General features: G+C 44.2%; 1 protein-coding gene across 1 annotated transcript in view; it reads right to left on the bottom strand.

Moving 5' to 3' along the window:
- The window catches only part of LOC122923815 (chromodomain-helicase-DNA-binding protein 5), a gene marked incomplete at its 3' end in the record, with an annotated part of 156,264 nt that overhangs the window by 69,437 nt on the left and 63,628 nt on the right, over positions 1 to 23,199 (bottom strand). The window contains exons 5-11 of the mRNA XM_044274662.1: positions 20,692 to 20,930; positions 17,861 to 17,982; positions 16,730 to 16,847; positions 14,404 to 14,576; positions 9,577 to 9,801; positions 2,283 to 2,483; positions 389 to 600 (exon numbers count right to left, since the gene is read on the bottom strand). Coding sequence (XP_044130597.1) covers positions 389 to 600; positions 2,283 to 2,483; positions 9,577 to 9,801; positions 14,404 to 14,576; positions 16,730 to 16,847; positions 17,861 to 17,982; positions 20,692 to 20,930 — 1,290 coding nt within the window. The remainder of the gene's footprint in view (positions 1 to 388; positions 601 to 2,282; positions 2,484 to 9,576; positions 9,802 to 14,403; positions 14,577 to 16,729; positions 16,848 to 17,860; positions 17,983 to 20,691; positions 20,931 to 23,199) is intronic.

Genomic DNA, 23,199 nt, shown 5'->3' with positions numbered 1-23,199 from the left:
ATGATTGTTTTTTTAGATGAAACAGAATAGGGAGTGCAGCTCTGGAGTATAATATATTGTGTAACTCAAGATCAGTACAGGATAAATAATGTATGTACACAGTGACTCCTCCAGCAGAATAGTGAGTGCAGCTCTGGAGTATAATACAGGATGTAACTTAGGATCAGTACAGGATAAGTAATATATGTACATAGTGTCTCCGCCAGCATACTGGATGATACTGGATGTAACTCCCAATCAGTACAAGGTAATGTACACAGCAACTCAACATTTTATACTGATTATATACAAATTTATCATAACTTTATTTACTATGAAAAATAGCAATGAAATAATGACAACCGGATCCACACAAGATCGGAAACTGCAGAAGAGACGTGTCTCCTACCTGTGGTTCATTATCCGGTGTATCATCATCCACTCCGGCTTTATGCCATATCGATAATACTTCTCTTCCATTTTTGCATATTCAGGGTCTTTCGTTTTCCGTTTCTCACTCTTGCCTTCCTCATCCCCTGATCCATAATCAAACGCAGGTGGATCATCCATGTCGTTCTTTCTTTGGTAATTCCGGAACATCACTGTGTGGTAAAGCTCGAGCTGACAGACAGACAGACAGACAAGGTCATTTAATCTCCAGATTTTACTGTGTACAATCAACTTTTCTTACCTAACAGAGTTTTCCACTATAATGTTGTGCTATGTACTTCTGGCGCGGACTTCCAGCAACAAAGCTACACAGAACAGCTGATCAAAAGGGATGCAGAGTGTCAGACCCCGCCGATCAGCTACTGATGGCCTATCCTGAGGATCTGAACCCGGACATATCCCCATTTTCACCCCCTGACAAGAGCATCGGAGCAATTCATGCTCCCATGTTCTCCTTTGCCCTGCGCTGAATCGCGCAGGGCAAAGGCATTTTCAGAAGATCCAGTGACGTACCGGGCTCTCCTGAGGGCTGCCAGGCAGAGGCTTCCGCCCAGCAGAGAGCCGGTGACGTCACCGTCACTGATGGACGGACTTTAGCGTTGCCCTAGACTGTAAAACGGCTAGGGCAGCGCTAAAGCCGGCCCATCAGAGCCGATGATGTCACCAAACACACTGCCGGGTGAAAGAATCCATCATAATAAAAATATGCAACATGTTGCCCCATGCAGGGGTCTTTCTTAAGCGAGAAGTGATTCAATGGACAGAAGGTGGTGGTGTAAAGGTTCTGCATTTTTCTAATACACCTAGTCTTTCAGTTACTCACCATCTTCAGGAACACTGCTTGTTGTCCGTGAACAGGAACATTCTTTTTTACATGTGAGGGAACCCATAAAGATCTTACTCCTCACAGCTAAGGGTTCATTCACACAACTGTAAGGGTTTTGCGGTCCGCAAAACACGGGCACCAGCCGTGTGCTTTCCACATTTTGCGGAATGCACAAGGCCAGCCTTATGATAGAAATGCCTATTCTTACCCACGATTTTTTGGGGGGCTGCAGAACAGAACTACGGAGGTGGACAGCACACGGTTGAAATGAATGGTTCCGCACGCCATCCGCAAAATTGTGGAACAAATGCAGACCCAGAAATATGGTCGCGTGAATGAAACCTTAGGCCCCTTGCAGAGGAATGTCGCGGATTAGGTCCGAATGCGTTGCGCGATTCTGCAAGCAAGTTCAGTGAGTTAGATTGCATTCCGTTGTTCAGTTTTTTTATCACGCGCATGCAAAACACATTAAAACACATAAATGTTTACTAACGACATGTCTTAGCAACCATCCGTGAAAATCGCATCCGCACTTGCTTGCGGATGCAATGCGTTTTTGACACAGCCCTATTCACTTCTATGGGGTCTGCGTTGCGTGAAAAAACGCAGAATATAGAACATGCTGCGATTTTCACTCAACGCAGAAGTGATGCATGAAAAACATCGCTCATGTGCACAGACCCATTGAAATGAATGGGTGCGGATTCAGTGCGGGTGCAATGCGTTCGCATCACCCATTGCACCGGCGTGGAATACTTGCTCATGTGAAAGCGGCCTAACAGTCTGAAACCTCTGTCTCCAGTGGTTGCATATTGATAGGCCATCAATCTGAAAATTCTGGGGAAACCCTTTAAGATTCTGAATCAAAACAAGAATGTTTTAATTCACTGACATGCAGCATCTCATTCTGATATCCTGGACGGCCATATATAATGCACTTCTCAGGTTAAACTGACAGGCTTTAATACAATGGAAATTAATATATTAGTGGGGGGTTTTTTGCATTATTTTAAAATTATTTTCTCACCTGTAACTCCTTCACCCATGAGCAGTGCCAATAGGAGAGTCCTGCCCACTTGACAAAAAATTCACGTTCCGGAATGCCTTCCATGGGCTTTGGAGGTGGCATCAGTGGATCGATCTCATCTGGAGGTCCTGATATGCATGTAGGGGGTTCTCTCCATACCCAATGAAGAATCCTTTGAACTTTGCCTTTTAAAGGCGGACACTATGAATAATGAAATATTAATCTATGTATCAGAGGTGGGCGGACACTATGAATAATGAAATATTAATCTATGTATCAGGGGTGTAATAGAAAAAAATAGACCACTCCTCGTGATACCGATTTTTCGCACCATAACCTAACTCATCCTATCCCTATTAAAACAGACCAATGCTGTTCTGTTCCTTGGTCATCACAAACTTTGCAGCCTCCTCTAGGGGGAGCTCAAGAGCATACTGTCTATTTACTAAGCTAATTAAGCTCCCTCTAGTGGTGGCTGAAGGCAGCCAGAATGTTATTATTTACCTCCATATAGGTGTTTTGGAGCTGTGAATTAGAAAATGAGAGCTCAGATCCCAATAAAGTTATACTGAAAAATGATTCACCAAGTAAAGTCACATTGTCCTCATACATCAATGTCAGCACCCTCAGTGATCAGCTATTTGCAGGACCTGTGTGTGCTGTAACCAGGCACAGCTGTGTATATTGTGTAGTGGCCATGTCTGGTTAGTGCAGGCCAGTCCCACATAACTGAATGGGTGTAGAGCAGCTATAGGCATGGCTAATTATATCCTCTAAGTCAAGATGTCATTTTCAAGGTAAGGTACGATTTTGTTTGACATTTATTGTAGCTATTATAGATTTCTCTTGTGGTTATCCTATCATAGTAATGTACACAGCTTGGCAATCGTGTGTTTTTCGCTCCTCAGTACCCTGTAGGGTCTATGTGCTAATATCCCTGCTAATAATGTATAATCTGCATTAAGCAGTCATATCTGGGGAATAAGAGGGTCTTTATCAGTTTCACAATTAATCAATGCCTCTTTCATATTTTCTGGTAATCTTCTCTTTAGAAAATAATCTTCAGATGCCTTCAACAAAGTGGGAACAGAACATCACCAAATGTTAAAGGGGTTGGCCACTTTCTGGCTACTGTTGACCAATGTGTTTGTAAGATGACTATACGGCACTTACTAATATAGTCTTGGTTGATATTCTGCACCCTGTTCTACATTTCCTAAGGTAGTCTCCTTTGTTGGTAAAGTCTTTTGTGCAGTCCACACAGAGATTCTGTTCCTAAAATGGCTGCTGATGGAGGGTCATGTGACCAGGCAAATCCATTAGTCTCCTCCATTTCTCTCCACTCTGCACCTGCAATAAACATTCAACATTGCAAGAGTAGATGGCAGATGTGGTGTATTTGAATGGAGAATGCTCAGTAACTTTGGAGTTATTTCTGCCTGGTCACATGTCCCTCCATTAGTGGCCATCTTATGGACAGGTCTTCTGTGTGGACAGCGCAGAGGATTTGTGCAACAAGGGGACATGACTTAATTTTCTGTGCCATTTGATATATTTTATTAACACAGGTTATATTAGTAAGTGTCATATAGTGTCATTTTCTGAAGGCTTGGATAAAAATCCACAAATTCTGTAGTGTACGAGCTTTACACAAGAGTAGAATTGTATTGTGAACACCATTATGAATAATTCAAGGCGGCAGCAATGACTTATAAGACAGATATTGATCCACGTCTACAGAGGGGACTCTAGAATATTACCCGACTAAAGGAGCTAACAACATAAGCTTAAAGGGAACCTGTCACCAGGATTTTGTGTATAGAGCTGAGGACATGGGTTGCTAGATGGCCGCTAGCACATCCACAATACCCAGTCCCCATAGCTCTGTGTGCTTTTATTGTGTAAAAAAAACAATTTCATACATATGCAAATGAACCTGAGATGAGTCCTGTACCTGACTCATGCAAATTAACCTGAGATGAGTCCTGTACGTGAGATGAGTCAGGTACAGGACTCATCTCAGGTTAATCTGCATATGTATCAAATCGGGTTTTTTACACAATAAAAGCACACAGAGCTATGGGGACTGGGTATTGCGGATGTGCTAGCAGCCATCTAGCAGCCCATGTCCTCAGCTCTATACACAAAATCCCAGTGACAGGTTCCCTTTAAGATAGAGCTGGGGGGGGGGAGTGCGTTCCGGCATGACGTGGGTTGTGTAACACGTCAAACCGCAGCTCCACCTCCCTTCCCTGTCCCGCGTTATGTGTGCTGGCCGGAGCTGATGCTGGAGCGCCTGGCGGGAAGCCCCACCTGGACCCCTGGCGTCCTCTGGGACCGGACAGATGCCCCTGCTTGGTTGCCGAATGATCTCTCTCATGAGGGTGTGCGACTCCTGTGACGACTGATACCTGAAGGGTAACGAGAGAGTCGGGGGATGCTGAAGTTTCGCTGGTCTACCGGGACGTGGAGGGACGCCTGGATGAAGATAACCTTCTTTCATATATTATGGGGCTTGACGGACGGCGTGGAAGAGGCGCTGGAATGTGTGTGTTTTTCTGAAATACACTCTCTGAGAAGTAAAGGAGTGGTGAGATACCGGGGTATTGGAGTGGGGGTTCTGCTTGCCATGTTGTTTGGCCGAAGTTTAGAAAATCTATTCAAGTACCCCATGAATCCACTAACCCCTCTCAACCATTTGATGGTGTTATTTACTATAACATTATTAACCACTTCGCATACTAATTGGACAGAGACATTTAAGGGGCACTCTGCAAAAGGACTGCTTATGTCCTATGGGAGATGAAGTCTGCACTCCAACAACCTTATTGTTCACACTTGGTTATATTGAAAAGGGCTGAATATTTGAACCCCTTTATTCTGTTGGGGTGGACCCCTTGAATAAAGATATTTTGTATTAACCCCCAATGTTTGGAAGTGAATCAACTAACCCTGGAATCCTGTAACCTCTGCAATTTTTATATTTGATAACCTGTATTGGAATGACTATTAATTATTTTACTTGCTAATAAAGGACTAATTTCAGCTGGAGTCCGCTAATGAATAGTTAACGAACTGTGCGTCCTACTTGTTGTGGATTTAAGGGTAATACTAACAAACTTTAATAACTAAGACAGACAACTGATTAAAGGGAACCTGTCATCACCTTTGTGCTGCCCATACTAACTGCATCATACAGTAGAGACAGGTGAGATGATTTCAGCGGTCTGTCATTTATCAGTTAAAAGTAAGTGGTTGCTGAGAACCAACATCACAATCATTGCAGACTGGGCCTGGAAAAGAGTCCCGGCCACCTGAGAAGAGTCCTGGTTATTCATGAGCTCCTGCTCTCCTGCCCACCTGCTGATGACCGATGTCTTCTACCTAGTTTTCTCCCTTTCTCTCTAGGAGAGAACTGCCAATCATCAGCAGATGGACAGGGAGAACAGGAGATTAGGAATAACCAGGACTCTTCTCAGGTAGATTTGACTCTTTTCTAGGTCTGGGCTGCAATGATTAAGATGCTGGTTCTCAGCAACCACTTACTTTTAGCTTATGAGTGACACACCGCTGACATCAGCATTTCTGTCACTAATTTATGCTGCCCTCAGTGAGGTCAACATAAAGTTGATGACAGGTTCCCTTTAACACTGGTTGCTATTTATTAATGAACTGACATTGAACGGAGTGGACGGTCTGTTTTATCAATTGAGGCTTATTGTCTAATAATGAATTCCCAAGGAATTGAGTGATCTGTTTGGGGACGGATCTTAGAGTAATCTTGATAGCCTTATTAAGTAAGATTTAAAACTCTTAAAATGGTTAAAAAAAAAGGATGATAAAGAGAATGTGGTAGAGCAGAGGCGGTCTGGAGTGTATGGCTCTCCTAGATATTTGGAAAAGATATGCCCAAAACTAAAGGAGATCGGTTAGGTTAATTAGATGGATGTCTCCAGGCTTCGTCTGCTCTAGTGAATAAGGGGCAGTCTAGATCCAAAACTCAAACAAAAAATCTGGGTGCGACTAGTGAGGAAACAGAGGAATTAGAGGCATCATTACCATGTCCTACAGATATGTTGGCTACGTCACACTCTCCCATTATCTGACATCATGTCGGCAGTGAATAAATCTAACCATGTGTTGGAGATAATAACGAAACAAATGGGGGAATTAAAATGTGAAGTACAGCTGATTATAGATGATTGCAGGAAAGTTAGTGAGAGAGTAAATGAGGCAGAACAAAGAATAAGTGAATTAGAAGATCAAGCTCTTGGAATCGTCAAAGATCTCAAGAGTTTGAAAGTGGAGAATGACCTTCTTAGCAAGAAAATGACAGATCTGGATAACAGGAATAGGAGGTCAAATATAAGATTGATCGGAATACCTGAAAAAATGGAAGGTGTAAATTGTACACAGTGTATTGAGAATTGGATTACTGAGGTGGTGGGAGGTGAAAATCTGTCCAACTTGTTTACAGTTGAACGAGCACATAGGTTTCTCATTGGTATTCCGCAAAATGTGGAACGCACATTGCTGCTGTCCGTGTTTTGCGGATCCGCAGATCCTTGGATCCGCAAAACACACACGGATGTGTGAATGGACCCTTAATCCTACATGGCTCAACTTAATGGGGCAAGAGGAGCAATTTGAAAGAGAGTTAATCTTTTTCTTTAAAACAAATAAGGATTCAGCTGGGGTTAATATGGTCGGGGATGCTGCCAAGGCTTATGTAAGAGGGCTGCTAAATAAAAGATTATTGAATTAAAAAGAAGAAAAAGGAACATGATTTAAAAATAGCAATGGTAAATAAGGAGGAAGAGATGGTTATTCAAAGAAAAAAAACTGAGGAAACAAGAGAGGCTTGGCCTTAGACATCTAATAATTACGACAATTATCTCAGTGAAAAAGCACAGAACATGGACTTGTTTGTTAGATCTAGAAGATATTGGGAAGGGGGTAGACCAGGTAAATGTCTTTCTAGGATAATTAATAAGATGGAAACAGTGGCAAATATTGCTGCAATTTGAGATAAGGGGGTATAATACATAATGATCCAGGAAAAAGATTTGGTGTGTTTAGGGAATATTACAAAGATTTATATTCTACACAGATTCAAATAGATTACGGCAGATTGATGGGCTCCCTGAGGGACATTAACATTCCAAACTTAGCGTTATCCAACAGGAAGACTTAGATCGACCCATTTTATTAAATAAGGTTTTATCAGCAATATCTGAATCTCCACTTGGAAAAGCGGCAGGTCCAGATGGACTACCTGTAGAATTATATAAGAGATATAGGGGGTTTTGGGCAAAGAGATTAATGGAGGGTTTTTTTCACACTCAAAACAAGTGTCTAGTTTACCTACTTCAATGAGGGAAGCAACGATCATCTTAATTCCTAAGAAGGGTAAGGATAGTTTAGATACGGGATCATATCGACCAATATCACTGATGAATAATGATTGTAAGATTCTGGCCAGGATTTTGGTGAAGCAACTGAAGGGGGTAATTGCAAACTTAGTGCATCCAGATCAAAATGGATTTATCCCAGGAAGATCTACATCTTTAAACCTTTTAAGAATCTTTGCCAACATCCAATGGGTGGGGAATGATACTGATCGTTGCTCTATTTTGTCAATAGATGCAACAAAAGCTTTTGACAGTGTGGAATGGGGTTTTATGTGGGAAATTTTGGGTCAACTTGGTATTGGTCCTGAATTTATAAAGTGGCTGAAGATAATTTATAGTGAACTGAAAGCACAAATATCTGTTAAATGGCCAGCTGTCTGAAAGCTTTAAAGCTTTGAAAGGGGTGTGAGACAGGGATGTCCTCTCTCCTCCTTACTCTGTGCCTTAGAGGGAGAGAGGACAAAATATAATTATATGCAGATGATTTTCTTTTTTTTCCTCGGTGATCCCAATAGGGACTTAAATTATGTTGTGGCAATGATGATTGATTTTGGTATGTATTCAGGTATAGTAATCAATTGGAGCAAATCAATCTTACTTCCCTTGAGTGATAAGGTTGAGGTAACAGATAAGAACTTTATATTGGGCCCTCATGAAAGCTTCAGATATTTGGGGTTAGATATAGCAAAGGACACTTTTAAATTCATAGATTCGAATCTTGTGCCGTTGTTTCGGAGGAGGGAAGGAGAGGGAGGTGGGAGGGGAGGTAGGGTTACCTTTGTTCTCAATATGAACACTGGGGGATACTACTTTTGTTGGGGATGCTAGATATTGGACATCAAAAGGTTTTTGGTATATTTCACAATATATGAGGGATGGAGTATTGAAGTCTAGGGCAGAGTTACTAGGGAATTTAGGAGATGATAGGCAAAGCTTTTTTTTAGATATAATAATTATCTGCAATTTTTAAAGGAGTTAAAAATAAGAAATCTTTGGTATTGTGTTCACATGAACTGTTGAATTTTTTTTGGGGTGGAGGGGTAATTATAGATTAGTTTCAACTTTATATAAAAAACTAAGAGTAGTTATAAATAAGGGGGAGAGATGTAATAGTAAGATTTCATGGGAAAAGGATATAGGTTCCTTAACTGAGGAACAATGGAGGAGCTTTTGGCAAGCGAGTAACTATTTGAGGAGTCCTTCGCAGAGAGTTACTCAATTTATGATTCTACATAAACTGCACTGTCGGCTCCAAAGATTTTCATATGTATGCCCAAGATGTGAAAACCGAAAAGCGGATATTAACCATATGTGGTGGCGGTGTCCTAAAATCCAACCTTTTTGGCAGGGCCTTATTGAACTGATTGGTGATATTTTTTGTCTCAAACTATCCTTGTCAATTTTTATTGACATACTTTATCAAAAGATAATGAGTATGCTGTACAAATCCCTTTTCTTGGCCCATTTATTAGTGGCCAGAAGATGGATGAGAACTGAGAGGCCACTATCAATAATTGGATAATTATGATGAACTTACATAGATCCATTAAGAAAGCAGGTTATATTAAATCAAATAAATGCATATTTATAGTAGACTATGGAGCAAATGGAAGATTATGGATAAGTTAAATGGCTAAAAAAAGGTTTTTTTCTCTTTCTCTTCCTTCTTGCTTTCTAGGGTGGGGGTAGGTTTAAAATGGGATTCAAGTATAAAATATTTATGTATGTTTTATAATCTGTGTTTGCATAAATATGGTTGGAATAAAGAAGATTTAAAAGGAAAAAAAAAAGATAGAGCTGGCAAATCATTTGGTATGGCAAATTGTGTGGTCTAAGTGTACAGGTGAATCTGAGGGTTGTGAACATGGCATACGGCCACTTACAGTGCAGCGCGGGCATAACCATTCCCCGTTTGGTATTTCAGGCAAAGGTGGGTTAAGACAGTGCAAATGGTAGGAGGAGGGGCAAGTGTCACAACACAGGAGCTCCCCTCCATCTTTACAGACACGACAAAACTCCATATGGTCATCTTCTTCATCCTCTTCCTCTCCAGCATCCTCTTCATCCTCCTCTTCTTCCTTTGGCTCCCATTGGATGCCTTCTTTCTCCTAGAACAATAGGGAGACAGTTCCTACCAGATTTACATACATACAGCATGTTCCAAGAACCACAACATCTACAACCTCTGCATACACAGAACTCACAAGGGACCTACCAAAAAAAGACTCAATGAATCCCTATCCTTCCAGAACGCCATCATTGATGTAAAAAACGAAAATAAGACATGATAAAATACATAACAATCACTTTCTAACAAAGCTAGAACCAGCCCTGTACCTCTGATGGATTCAAAGATACCCCCGGTTTATTTTAAACTGGCAGCTCAAGGGGCATGCCCTAGCTCAGGGGACATGTCCTTTCTGCTGCAACACGCTCTCTGTAACTGTCACAGCTTCTAACAGAAGATATGGCTGGCGATAGTCGAAGATTTAAACTGAACGCGTGTGACCACCTCAGTGAGGTGGGCAAGGAATAAGGAAAAAAACAAAAAGAAAGTGGCACTATACACATAAATTTTATTGAACAGCTCAGTGGCTATGCTAAATGTTAGATTACATACAGTCATAAAAATATTCAGATCCAGGTGGTGGTTTGAAAAAATTGGATTTTTTGTACTCACCGTAAAATCCTTTTCTCGTAGTAGGCATTGGGGGACACAGCACCATGGGTATATGTCCAACTACCACTAGGAGGCACTAGACACAAAAAGTGTTGGCTCCTCCCAGGTGGGCTATACCCTCTCCACAGGCACGAGGCTATTCAGTTTGTACCAAAAGCAGTAGGAGAGAGAAGAAAAGCAAAGAACCAACAACTCCCGTACCGGGAAAGATCAAGAGACCAGCCCGGAGAAGCGGAAGAAAAAACATAGGGAGGGATCTGTGTCCCCCAATGCCTACTACGAGAAAAGGATTTTACGGTGAGTACAAAAAATCCAATTTTCTCGTGCATGGCATTGGGGGACACAGCACCATGGGACGTCCCAAAGCAGTCCCCGAGGGAGGGAAAAGAAGAGACGCGCCACCGGTTGGGCATACAGGTGCAGGAGAACCATGTGACCCAACGGGAAAAAACACGAGATGGGCAAGAGGTTCCATAACAAGGAAGAAACCTCAGAAGAAGCAGGGAAGACTGCCAGCACCCCAGGACAAATGACTGGAAGAAAATCCCAAATGCAAGAAGGTGGCAAAAGGAAACAGAGCGCAGCCAAGGGCTGGAGAAAAAATTAGGACAGCACCGCGTGGTGAAACTACCCAACGCTCTACATTGTTCCAGACCCAAAAAACCTGTGGCCATCCCCTGAAAGGCCAGGGGAGAAAAGAAACAGGGAAGCACTGAAAACCAAACGAGTGGGGGAGCCATAGCAAGGCTCACATGTGAAGGAAGGGGACTCCCCTCACCGCAAGGCCAGGAAAGAAGCTAAGCGCCCCATGTAAAGGTGAAAACCCAAGGCTGCTAGAGGAAACCGCCAACCCTGGAGAAGGAGGGGGTTGTAGGTAAAAAACCAGGAAAAGAACGATAGCTCCTGCGTCCCCAAAAACAGGAGACGAGGCGCAAGCCTCCGAAAACAAGATATCACCGTGAAGCGTAAGACCAGAGGAAACACTGGGCATGTGAAGTATCATGGAAAAAAGAAGCCAGATACAGGCCAGGCAACCTCGGCAGGACACACTGGACTGAGAGACATGGGAGTAGAAGGAGAGCACTCCAAAAAACCTAAAGAGGAAAGGTCCTACAACAGGAGGAGGTCCCTCCCGAAGGAGACCATACGGTGGAACTGCAAACCGCAGCACTAAACCACTCAATACCAGGTACTTGACGTGGGAGGCTGGAAAAAGAGACACAAATCCCAAGAGGACCTCAAATGAACAGGGACAGGGACTCCAGAAAGGAGTACCCAGTATGGGCTCACAAGGAACCAGAAGCTGAACCACCAGAAGACAACGCAAGCCAGAATATCCAGGAAAGGCGAAAAGAAACCACCATAGGGGAAGGGGCATTGGCCATGGACAACTAGCCGTACCAAGAATATTGACCAGCAAACCTTAAACATTGTCCCAGAGAGGGCAAGTACAGCAGCTCGGGATGTACCACAAAACGACAGACATCCATATGCATAAGGAATGCAGAAGTCGCCATGAAAAAACCGGGGTAGCCTACATAGAAATGTAGAAACCAGCTGCGACCGGCATACAGAAAACTTCCAGGGGGGAGAAAGCACCAGACAGGTGCAGACGACGGCAAGGTCCAAGAGGACTGCCCCTCCGCCATGTAGCACAACTAAGCAGAAAATACAAGGGAATACCGAAAACACCTGGACCCAAAGGAACTACGGGGCCCTGTCCGATACCAGAGCAATCAGCTGAAAATTCAGACAGGTGTGTGTGGCGCTCAGAGGTCCTGTCCTTGACCCATCAGGGAGGACGTCCAGCAATGATAAAAGCTGTGGACCCAGAAGGATTCCGTGTGGCGGACATCCAGCGATGACAGAAAACCGCAGCCGCGGCCGATGCCACCAGCTACGTGTCCAAACAAGGTAGAAGATCCAGTGGAGATCCTTGTACTTCACCAGGAATGGGCCGCTCAGCAATTAGGAAACAACGCGAGTACTCCCCTATAACATGGGGTAACGCGGAGCACAGCATACCGTAGTACCGTAAAGAGAAGGCAAGAGCAACTACAGCACGAAGGCCAACAACCACCTGGCCACGGAGTAGGGAGCGTGGTTGAATGAGGACCACCCGCCGGATCAGACAGATCAGTCATATACTGGAGCTACCAGAAGTAGCAGTAGACCGACAAGGTGGGGGTTGGGCTGGCCCACACCTGCCAGACATGGAAACCATGCACACGCTGAACGAAGGGGGCCTGGCGCAGACAGTGCCTTGAGAGGTAGAAGGAGACCAATGAGCGCGACAGTAAAGGAGTGGCAGATGTATGGAAGAACCAAATGGATGGAACCAACATCCGCAGCACAGATTAGAACCCGTGGGCAGAAAACACCCAGTGATACAGAAACTGTCTGAGCTACAGACCGCACCACAGGGCCCAGCGCTTGGGGTACTACAAACATACGCCTAAAATATGGGCAAAGTGGCTGCATGTTGCCAACTAAGGAGAGTGGAAACATAGCCACAGCATCTGGGAATGAGACAGCATACGGAGGGTACAGGTACACAACCTGTAAAGTAGAAATATGGCTGTGTTAGAGGAACTACATTTAAGATCGAAGCAATGTGGCCGCATGGTGCACCCTAGACCCAGAGAGGTGCAACAGCAACCGCGTTAACAATGGAACCCAGTAGGGCCGCACGGTACCACAAAGAACAAGACAGGTGCACACCACAATCAGGTAGGTGCAATGGCAGGTGAGTAGGGTAGGGGGGGAGAAGCGACACCTGGGGATAGGCAGATCAGGGCAAACAGAGCACCTGGGAGCCGGGGACAGGCCATAGAAGATGAGGCCTAGTCCCGGCAGAAGCCGGGGACTAAAGTAGCGGGGAAGCCAGGGAGAGACTGTGGCCAGGGAGGAGAGAAAAGACCAACCGAGGGGGAAAAGAAGGGAGGAAAAAAATGAATATAACCCCCCCAGGAGGGGGAGGGGGTTGGCTAGGAGGAAAGAAGAGGCTCCCCAGGACCCCCAGCTAAGGTGGATCCCATCCCCCTGGCCACAGAAGGGAACCTAACCCTGGGGCAGGGACACAGGGACAGGGGAGTATACTCACCATCCGATGTCTTCGGGCGCAGCACGGTCACCCCTTCGGCAGACTCAACACGGGAACCGTGGGAATGCCGGCAAGCCACTGCGGATGCAGTCCGTGGGGACTGGGTGACCGGCGATGGTACCGAAGTACGCGCCCGCAGGGGGGGGCAACTAAAGTGGAACACGATGGAGCCCCAGCCTGCAGCAGGTATAACGGTGGAAAAAAACCGACCTGCGGAAGAGAGAAAAAAAGAATAAAAATAAACAGCAGAACCTGCAAAAAAGCAGGACAGATCTGCCTCCTACGGACACTAGACTAAAACTGAATAGCCTCGTGCCTGTGGAGAGGGTATAGCCCACCTGGGAGGAGCCAACACTTTTTGTGTCTAGTGCCTCCTAGTGGTAGTTGGACATATACCCATGGTGCTGTGTCCCCCAATGCCATGCACGAGAAATCTAGAATTTTGTGGGACAACCCCTTTAAATATAAATTTTCTTTCATCTCTTTTGTCAGACTCAACATAGTATCAGAACAGAATTTCAAATCTATCTTAAGACATTCATGGCACCTGTTTTACATGGCTAAGAAATAAGTGCCTCCGCTGTGAACAAGCTAGACACGACATTATGAATTCATTCAAAAAGTAAATAAATCATGGTCAACTGCTGGTCAAATGATGTTCCAGATAATCGGCCCAAACATCGGGCCGGTGTAAAAGGTCCCTAAGGCTGCACTATGGCCAGAACATGGCTGCCTTTGTCCAAAAACAGACCACACCTATCTACGGGTTGTGTGTGGTATTGCAGCTTCGATGGAGCTGAGCTGCAATACCAGACACAAGCCATGGGCAGATGTAAGGCTGTTTCTGTGAGAAAGCAGCCATGTTTGTCTCATCCTGTACGACCTCTTTAAGACTATAGACATTTGCTGAATGAAGGAAGCTCTTACGCAGTGAGGACAGCTCCACTTGCCCTCAGGGGCTTTCTCCAGCTCTGGATCCAGGCAGACAAGGTGATAGGCACGAGGACACGTGTCACAAAGTATTATCTCTCCTCCCTGCTGACAGACTTCACAGTAGTCCTGGTGGTCTGTTTCATATCCGTCTCCTTCTCCAACTTCAACTAGACAGAAATCACATTATGAACAGCGGACTCTCGCTACCATGTATATTTTTATCAGTGTTTTTTAATGGACACTGAGGTCCAGCACAGCCCAGGGCCCACCACATTTGGCATTAGATAACAGAAGGGGAGGCTCCCTAATAGAAGATTTATCTTGGCTTTCTCTATACTACCCACTTGTCTGGTTTAGAGGGGTTCTCTTTTTTTTTTATAATCAACATTTTTTATTGATTTTTTGTTTTCAAAACAAAGAGACATGAAAAAAGAATACATCACAGTTAGAGGGGTTCTCTTATCAGGTGCCATAGGGATGAGGTGGGCACACGTATAGCATTAAGTGCTACCTCAATGAGGTCATGCAAAAGAAAAAGTAACGAGAGATAAATGAAGAACAAGTTTTACTGAATTCAAAATTAAAAAACTGTAAAAGCTGTATGCAGCAAAAAAATTTTTTTAATGGGAGCGGAGCCACAGTACACGAGCGCGTATGTTTCCAGTGCTGGCGGCTGCCATAAACATCTGATTGGTGGTGGTGCAGGGTGTCACACACCAACTGATCTGAAATTGATGAGCATAGGTCATCAATATCGAAAAGCTGGATTACCCCTTAAAAGCCATGGCCTTTTAAGGCCTTTAGAATGTGGCAATCTTTTTTTTTTCATCCCTGCCATCCAAGAGCTATAACGTTTTTACTTTTCCATCAACACTGCTGTGGAGAGTAAAACAGCAATGAGAGCTTATTTTTTTTTACATTTTCATTGGTACCATTTTGGGGTATATTTAACTTTTTTATTTGTCTTTGTTTTTTGCAAAGGTGGAGGCATTTTTTTAGATTGTTGACTGTGCAGGTTTAATATGATCATTTTATAGATGGAGTCATTATGGCTGAGAAAATACCGATTACGTGCACTTTACTTTCTAATGTTTGACACAATATAAGGGAAAAGTGTTTTTGCATTTTTGTTAAATGTTTAAATGTTTTATTTAACTTTTCTTTTTACATTCTGTAAGTTCAACTAGTGAACTTGACCACTCGATCTGTTCTATAAAACACTGCAGCACAATGCTGTAATGCATTCATCTACGCTCTGGGTCTATTAGGTTCCTGCTGCCTTACCAACCCATTGGGACACCACAATCACATTGTGGCCAACGTGATGACAGACCACTTTCTCTGGTCACTTAGATGCTGCGTCTGCTGTCCACTGCATCATCTAAGGCAGGGCTGGCCAACCTGCAGCTTTCCAGCTGTTGTAAAACTACAATTCCCACCATGCCCTTCTGTAGGCTGATAGTTGTAGTTTTGCAACAGCTGGAGAGCCGCAGGTTGGTCATCCCTGATCTAAGGGGTCAAACAGCTAGGACTGGTGTTATCGTTAATCCTAGCCATTTCAGCAGAGTGTCAGCTGGAATATACAGCTTACACCTGCCACCGATGCAGCGAGCTCCACTCCTGAGCCATCAGAGTACCATACATGTATGGTGAGTGTTGTGGACTTCTCGGCAGCAGTACATGTCGCCAAGAGGGTAATTGCATATTTATATGTTATTTTTGTTTAGCTCATCCCGACTAGAATGGGCACTGTGATTTTTTATTTCCTCTGTGGCGGTGCTGTTATTTTCTGATCACTGGGGTATCAGCAGTAGGACAGTTTGTAATGAACCTATTTTGAGGGGACCCTTATAACAAAAAAGGGGTTGCCCAACCATTGTTACAAAGGTCCCTTGACATCAAACTGATCACAAGCTGTCCCCCTGCTGAGACCTCCAGTGACTAGCTGTAACTTATGGGTAAACCCGGCAGGAAGTGTTGAATTTCCTAGCAGCGCCACCAAAGGGGAAATTAAGGATTACAAATTTTTAATTCAAATCATTAGGTTATCTATATAATGTAGGACAGGACAGGTCCTCCAGAGCGAGAGACCCTCTTTGTAACTGCTCTCCGCTCTCAGGCAAAAAAAGATGAGGATCCTGAGCAGAAGACCTCTCTCTACTAACTCCCAAAAGGGTTATGTGAAGTACTAGGACGTGCTAGGGATGACTGGTTATGCCTATTCGATCTCCTATAGTAGTTATAGTTGAGACCCATGATGGTGGTTATCCCAACAGCCGGAAACACTGTACTACAAAAGAGAAAGAATGAGAATACTTACTCCTTTTACTTTTTTTCTTCCCTCGTTTTCCTTTCTTTGCTAGAATATCCGACCGGATAGAGGAGCTGTTGATACTGGAGCTGTCAAAGTCCGACTCCTCTCTCTCGTCCTCTTCACTCTGGACACACAACCAGTATTATGTGATATACATGTATATGGTCAGACTCATTACTGCTCGCTCTAGTCTGCCTATACAGAACTTTCTTTGACCATATTCTGTCGATCAATTTAATGGACAGGACAAGCAGGTAGGACCGTGTGGAAGCTGCATTTATAAGCATCTAGGTCATAGAGTGAGATGGGGGAGAGTGTCTGACGGGTCTCATTACAGTATTCAAAATAAGCATATGAGCCTACAAAGGGTGCAAATAATAAAAAAAAGGGGTTGTCCAGAATTAGGCCCCATGCGCACGTATTTTCAGGCCACATTCGAGCCGCGTTTTTTGGGGATGCTGGCCTATTTATTTCAATGGGGCAGCAGAAGATGCAGAAAGCACACCGTGTGCTGTTTGCATCTATTTGTCAGTTTCTTCGGCCTGCAAAAAAGATAAAACATGTCCTATTCCTGCCCGTTAGGAAGACAAGGATAGGACATTTCCAAAGAAGTTTGAAAAAAATGGTGACATGTACACGGCCTTAGAAAAACATGGCCACACCTGTCCATGAGATGTATCTTATGATGTATTTCACCTTCACTGAAGTGAAAAGGACACCCCATCAATCCCGAGTACAGCTCTTGTCTATTTCTAGGGCTCCCATGGAGAATGAATAGAGCGGTGGGGTACATGCTCAATCTGTCGCTACATCAGATCGGGGGAATGGAACCCCTGTTCTCGGTATGGGTGGAGGTCCCAGCAGTCGGACCCCCAGTGATCAGTTAGTGAATCCCTATACTGTGGATATGGGATGACTTCTGAACTTGGAAAAAAACCTTTAATATGACACTTGTGTGTGTGTGTGTGTGTGCACACCTATGTGTCTCTATGGATCAGACAACACATAATTTGTTTGTAGTCTGTAACCATGGAGACATATAGGTCTGAATAGGAGCGGCCTACACAAAATGAAAATCTCAGGGCTATTTTAGAGATTTCTTTTTGATGACTTGATACACTGTTTGCACATACTCACCGAAGAGCCTTTTCTCCTTTTGCTTGCCATGCCTCCAAATTTAAACTTCAGATTTGCAAGTTTCTTTCCTTTTCCTTTCTTCTTTGAGTCTTTGGATTTAGATTTTTTCCTAACACCGGGCCCTGGACATCATGTAGATATCATTAGGTAGAAGGAAGAATGTTATCATGAGGCCTCGCTCAAACCCCCCCATGGTCCTACTGGACTGAATTCAGAGCTCCATCTCTGAGATTCAGACTGAGCCCTTGCTTCATCCTCACCTGTGAGGCAATTATTATACATTCCTGGAAAAGCTGGGTGACTACCCTTCACTGAAGCTTGCCCAGGGGAGGACACACAACCTTCTCAGACACCTGACTAAGGCCTCTTTTACACGACCGTATGGCTTTTTCAGTGTTTTGCGGTCCGTTTTTCACGGATCCGTTGTTTGTTTCAGTTATGTTTCCGTTTCTGTTCCGTATGGCATATACAGTATACAGTAATTACATAGAAAAAATTGGGCTGGGCATAAAATTTTCAATAGATGGTTCTGCAAAAACGGAACGGATATGGAAGACATACGGATGCATTTCCGTATGTGTTCCATTTTTTTTTTGCGGACCTATTGACTTGAATGGAGCCACAAAACGTGATTTTCAGGCAATAATAGGACATGTTCTATCTTTCAACAGAACGGAAAAAGGGAAATACGGAAACGGAATGCATGTGGAGTACATTCCGTATTTTTTTTGCAGAACCATTGAAATAAATGGTTCCGTACATGGACCGCAAAAAACGGCCTGTAAATGGGGAAAAAAAAAAATGGTCGTGTGAAAGAGGCCTTGAAGAGGACCTATCACCTGGAAAAACATTGTGAACTACGTATCATGCCATATACAGCGGCGCCCGGGGATCTCACTGCACTTACTATTATCCCTGGGAGCCGCTCCGTTCTCCCGTGATGTCTTCCAGTATGTTCGGGGACTTAGTTATAGTAGGAGGAGACTTAGGACTCTTGGTTATAGTAGGCGGAGTCTGCCCTTGTTCTGCTGGGCGTCTCCTCCTCCTTGGCTGTAGTGCTGGCCAATCGCAGTGCAGAGCTCACAGCCTGGGAGGAGGAGACGCCCAGCAGAACAAAGGCAGACACCGCCTACTATAACCAAGTCCCCGAACATACCGGAGGACATAACGGGAGAACAGAGCGGCGCCCAGGGATAATAGTAAGTGCAGTGAGATCCCTGGGCACCACTGTATATAGCATGATACTTAGTTCACAATGTTTTTCCAGGTGAAAGGTCCTCTTTAAATATGATGTCTTATGCACTAACAAAGGGTTAAAGATAAATAAACCTTTGCATATTTGCCTTTGAGAAAGGTGGGTGACTACTAGTGATGAGCGATCCACAAAGTGGACTTTGATCCGTATTTCAGGATAAATTTGATTCGCAGTGAAGCCGAATTTCCTTGTACTTCACGGTAGCAAATCGATTGAACATGAAATAGTGAAAACAAAAAAATAATACTTACTCTGTTCTATTTGCTAGCAACCGGCCGTCTGCCGCCAGGTTGCTTGAAGATCCTGGCCGAAATCCCATCCATGGTTATGTATGACGTCATCCCAGGCCGCACAAGATTTCAAGCCAGACTTTCAAGCAAGATGGCGATGGGTGGCACGTCACGAGCAAATGGATCAGGTATAATGTTATTAATATCAGATCATATGCGATCGCCACTCCTAATCATTGCAATCACTCAATAATCAAAATCGAGGTAAGGGTACTTTCACACTTGCGGCAGAGGATTCCGGCAGGCAGTTCCATCGCCGGATCGTCTGACAAAGGCATTGCAATATTGGATCCGTCTCTCCGGTGTCATCTGGAAAAACGGATCCGGTATAAATTATTTTTTGAGCATTTTTTAAAGGTATGCGCATGCGCAGAACGAAAGGCCGGATCCGTTTTACCGAAACACTTAATGCCGGATCTGGCACTAATACACTTCAATGTAAATTAATGCCGGATTTGGCATTCCAGCAAGTGATCAGTATTTTTGGCCAGAGAGAAAACTGCAGCATGCTGTGGTATTTTCTCCGTCCAAAAAACGTAAGAGGGACTGAACTGATGCATCCTGGACGGAATGCTCTCCATTCAGAATGCATTAGGATAAAACTGATCTGTTTTTTTCCGGTATTGAGCTCCTGTGACAGAACTCAATACCGGAAAACAAAAACGCTAGTGTGAAAGTATCCTAACATGTTCAATTAATCGCAATTTTCATTTTTGTCATAATCGCCCAGCCCTAAGTGGAAGCCATACTGATTGTTACCCAGCTTTCCAAAAATGGAGGTTTAACAAAGTAACAGAGGGATGGGTAATCCCATCTTACAAACTGATGGCATATGGCTGCTATAGGATTGCTATGGGTCTGTTCTCCGGGACCTTGTGAGCGAAGAGACCACAGTGCTGACCTAGTGCAAGTCCCTTTCTAAGTTTCCCTTGCAGAGCAGCACTCCCAGCCACCTGACTGTGCAAGGACCTGCAGCCGGTCCTCTTCACTTCAATGTGACTGTCAGGGCACTGGTGTGTGAGAAAAGACATTAAAGGGGATGCAGCGGTGGACCCCTTCAATCTCAGCATCAAGGATGGCTTCACTTCACAAGAAGGGAATAACTCTTTACACTTTTCTTCTCTCCTATAGATATATATATATATATATATATATATATATATATATAGGCTATAAAAAGGTTAGATGGGTAGGGTTCAACCCCCACCGATTGCTAGAATGGGAGCCCTAATTCTCCTGCCGACCCAGTCTTGCCTCTTTATGGACAGAAGCCATATGAACCATACCTTTCCCTTCCTTGGTCTTGGCCTTTCTTATAGGAGGCGGTTGAGCAGATGGTGGAGGAGGAACTAACAGCGGAGTAGCAACTGCCACAGTCTCAACAGCCGCAGCCACAGCAGCAGCAGCCGCAGCTGCCGAGCTGCCCTTTAGCGGGTTATTGGCACTGAATTCCCGCCATTTGGCGCCCAGCACGGTCATCATCTTGGACATTGGAATCTTAGGGTTTTTCTTTGCTATTAAAGGTCTAAAGTAGATATAAAAGAGATAACATATTAGAGTGCCGGACAGACATAAAGTGAAGCGGCCTGAATAGTAGGTGACAGTCTGCCCTCTATGACTGTGCGTACAGAGACAGCCGTCACTTACTAAAAGGGATTTTCCAGGCTTTTAATATTGATGACCTATCAATAGGTCATCGATACCAGAACGGTGGGGGTCCGACACCCAGCACCCCGGCCGATCAGCTGGATGACAAGAAGGAAGGCGCTGTGCACGCATGCTGTCTCCCGTGTCTCTTCCTGCTCACTGTCTACATAGCTGCGGCAAGCAAGAAGATAGAAATGGAGACAGCACATGCGCATGGTGCTACCTTCTCTTCATACAGCTGATCGGCGGGGGTGACGGGTGTCAGACCCCCACAGATCTGATATTGATGACCTTTCCTGAGGACCGGTCATCAATATTAAAAGCCTGGAAACCCCCCTTAAATGAATAAATTACAGGTTTTGCTGAATCTTTTCCCATAAAACTATATAATCAGTCTGCTCAGCTCTTTCTGCTCTATAACATGCTGTCTGTAGATTACACTGTGACCAGTTCCACTAACCACAATCACAATGCAAACAAACCCACCAACGAAAGGACACTTTCACACGGGCCAAGGATTGGGTCAATTATTGGGGACAACATCATCTTTTGTGAGTAGCACACTGCCGTGTGTAAAAAGAGATTTGCTACCGACAAACAATGGATCTGTAGGGAGATAAACGTTTGCAGCAGCGATCATTCATCTGCATGTAAATGTGGCTCTACTGTAGCTCAACAATCATTGGAAACAAATGGTTCCTTCCCGATGACTGCCCTGTGCAGTGGCCCATGTAAAAGAGACCTAAGCCTTCAACACTGTACTGAGATGTGGCGGCTAGGTGGCGCTGTACTATACCTGCGAATAGGCCCCAGGGGCTGCCACTAGGGATGAGCGAATCCACTTCGGATGAAACATCCGAAGTCGATTTGCATAAAACTTTGTTCTAATACTGTACAAAGCAGGAGCTCCATACAGTATTAGAATGTATTGGCTCCGATGAGCTAAAGTTATTGCTTGGTGAAGTCTCGCGAGACTTTGCGCAATAACTTCATAAATTAATTTGTACTGTAAAAAAAAGTGGTGCCTTGGAACCGAACCTGTGTTCGGGACATGTTTTTTTTTACAGTACAAATTAATCTATGAAGTTAATGCGCGAGACTTCGCAAAGCAATAACTTCGGCTCATCGGCCAATACATTCTAAGGCCTCATGCACACTAACGTATTTTCTTTCTGTGTCCGTTCCGTTTTTTTTGCGGATCGTATACGGAACCATTCATTTCAATGGGTCCACACACAAAAAAAGGAAGTTACTCGGTGTGCATCCCGTTTCTGTATGTCCGTTCTGCAAAAAAATAGAACATGTCCTATTATTGTCCACATTAGGGACAAGGATAGTACTGTTCTATTAGGGGCCAGCTGCTCCGTTCCGCAAAATACGGGATGAACACGGACGTCATCCGTATTTTTTGTGGATCTGTTTTTTGCGGACCGCAAAATACATACGGTAGTGTGCATGAGTCCTAATACTGTACGGAGCTCCTGCTCTGTACAGTATTAGAACGAAGTTTTATGCGAATCGACTTTGGATGTTTCATCCGAAGTCGATTCGCTCATCCCTAGCTGCCCCATATGTCCTGCAGGTGCAGCCATTCAGCAGAGGTTTAAAAGGTCAAATGATGGGATTACTCCAAAGCAACAGGAAGGAGAACCAGAAGTCAAGGGTCACTCATTTTGGTTCCCATTTTGTCACTTTAAGGCCTCGTTCACATTTCTGTGTCTTTTTGACACCTGTGACAAAATCCACCTGTGGTTCCCCAGCGAAGATGTCTGTGAAGGATCGCTGTTTGGTCTGTGTGTCGTTTTTTTTTTACCCTCTGTGTGTCATCCATATTCCATGGACACTGCTCACCTGAAAACTAATCCCTAGCGCATCTCCTATCGGTGGTCAGTGAAGAACGGACCAAACATGGATGCCATCAGTGTTGTGTCAAATAGACTTGAATGGGCATGTTTGGTCCGTAGCACTGACCTAAGTAGTGCATGTCTCCGTGAGTTTTTCACTGACCATAGGTCAATAAAAGGATATTGATGTGTGGTATGTTAAAATCAATGGGTAAGTGTCCTGTCCGTGGAAAAGGTGGATAGCATCCGTAAAAAACGGAAATGTGAACAAGGCCTCGGGGATATGAAACTGGTGTAATTATA

Source organism: Bufo gargarizans, unplaced genomic scaffold (assembly GCF_014858855.1).
Source record: "Bufo gargarizans isolate SCDJY-AF-19 unplaced genomic scaffold, ASM1485885v1 original_scaffold_1960_pilon, whole genome shotgun sequence".
Classification (NCBI taxonomy): Eukaryota; Metazoa; Chordata; class Amphibia; order Anura; family Bufonidae; genus Bufo; species Bufo gargarizans.
The sequence above is the reverse complement of the archived record's forward strand: the minus strand, read 5'-3'. Positions and strand labels throughout refer to the sequence as shown.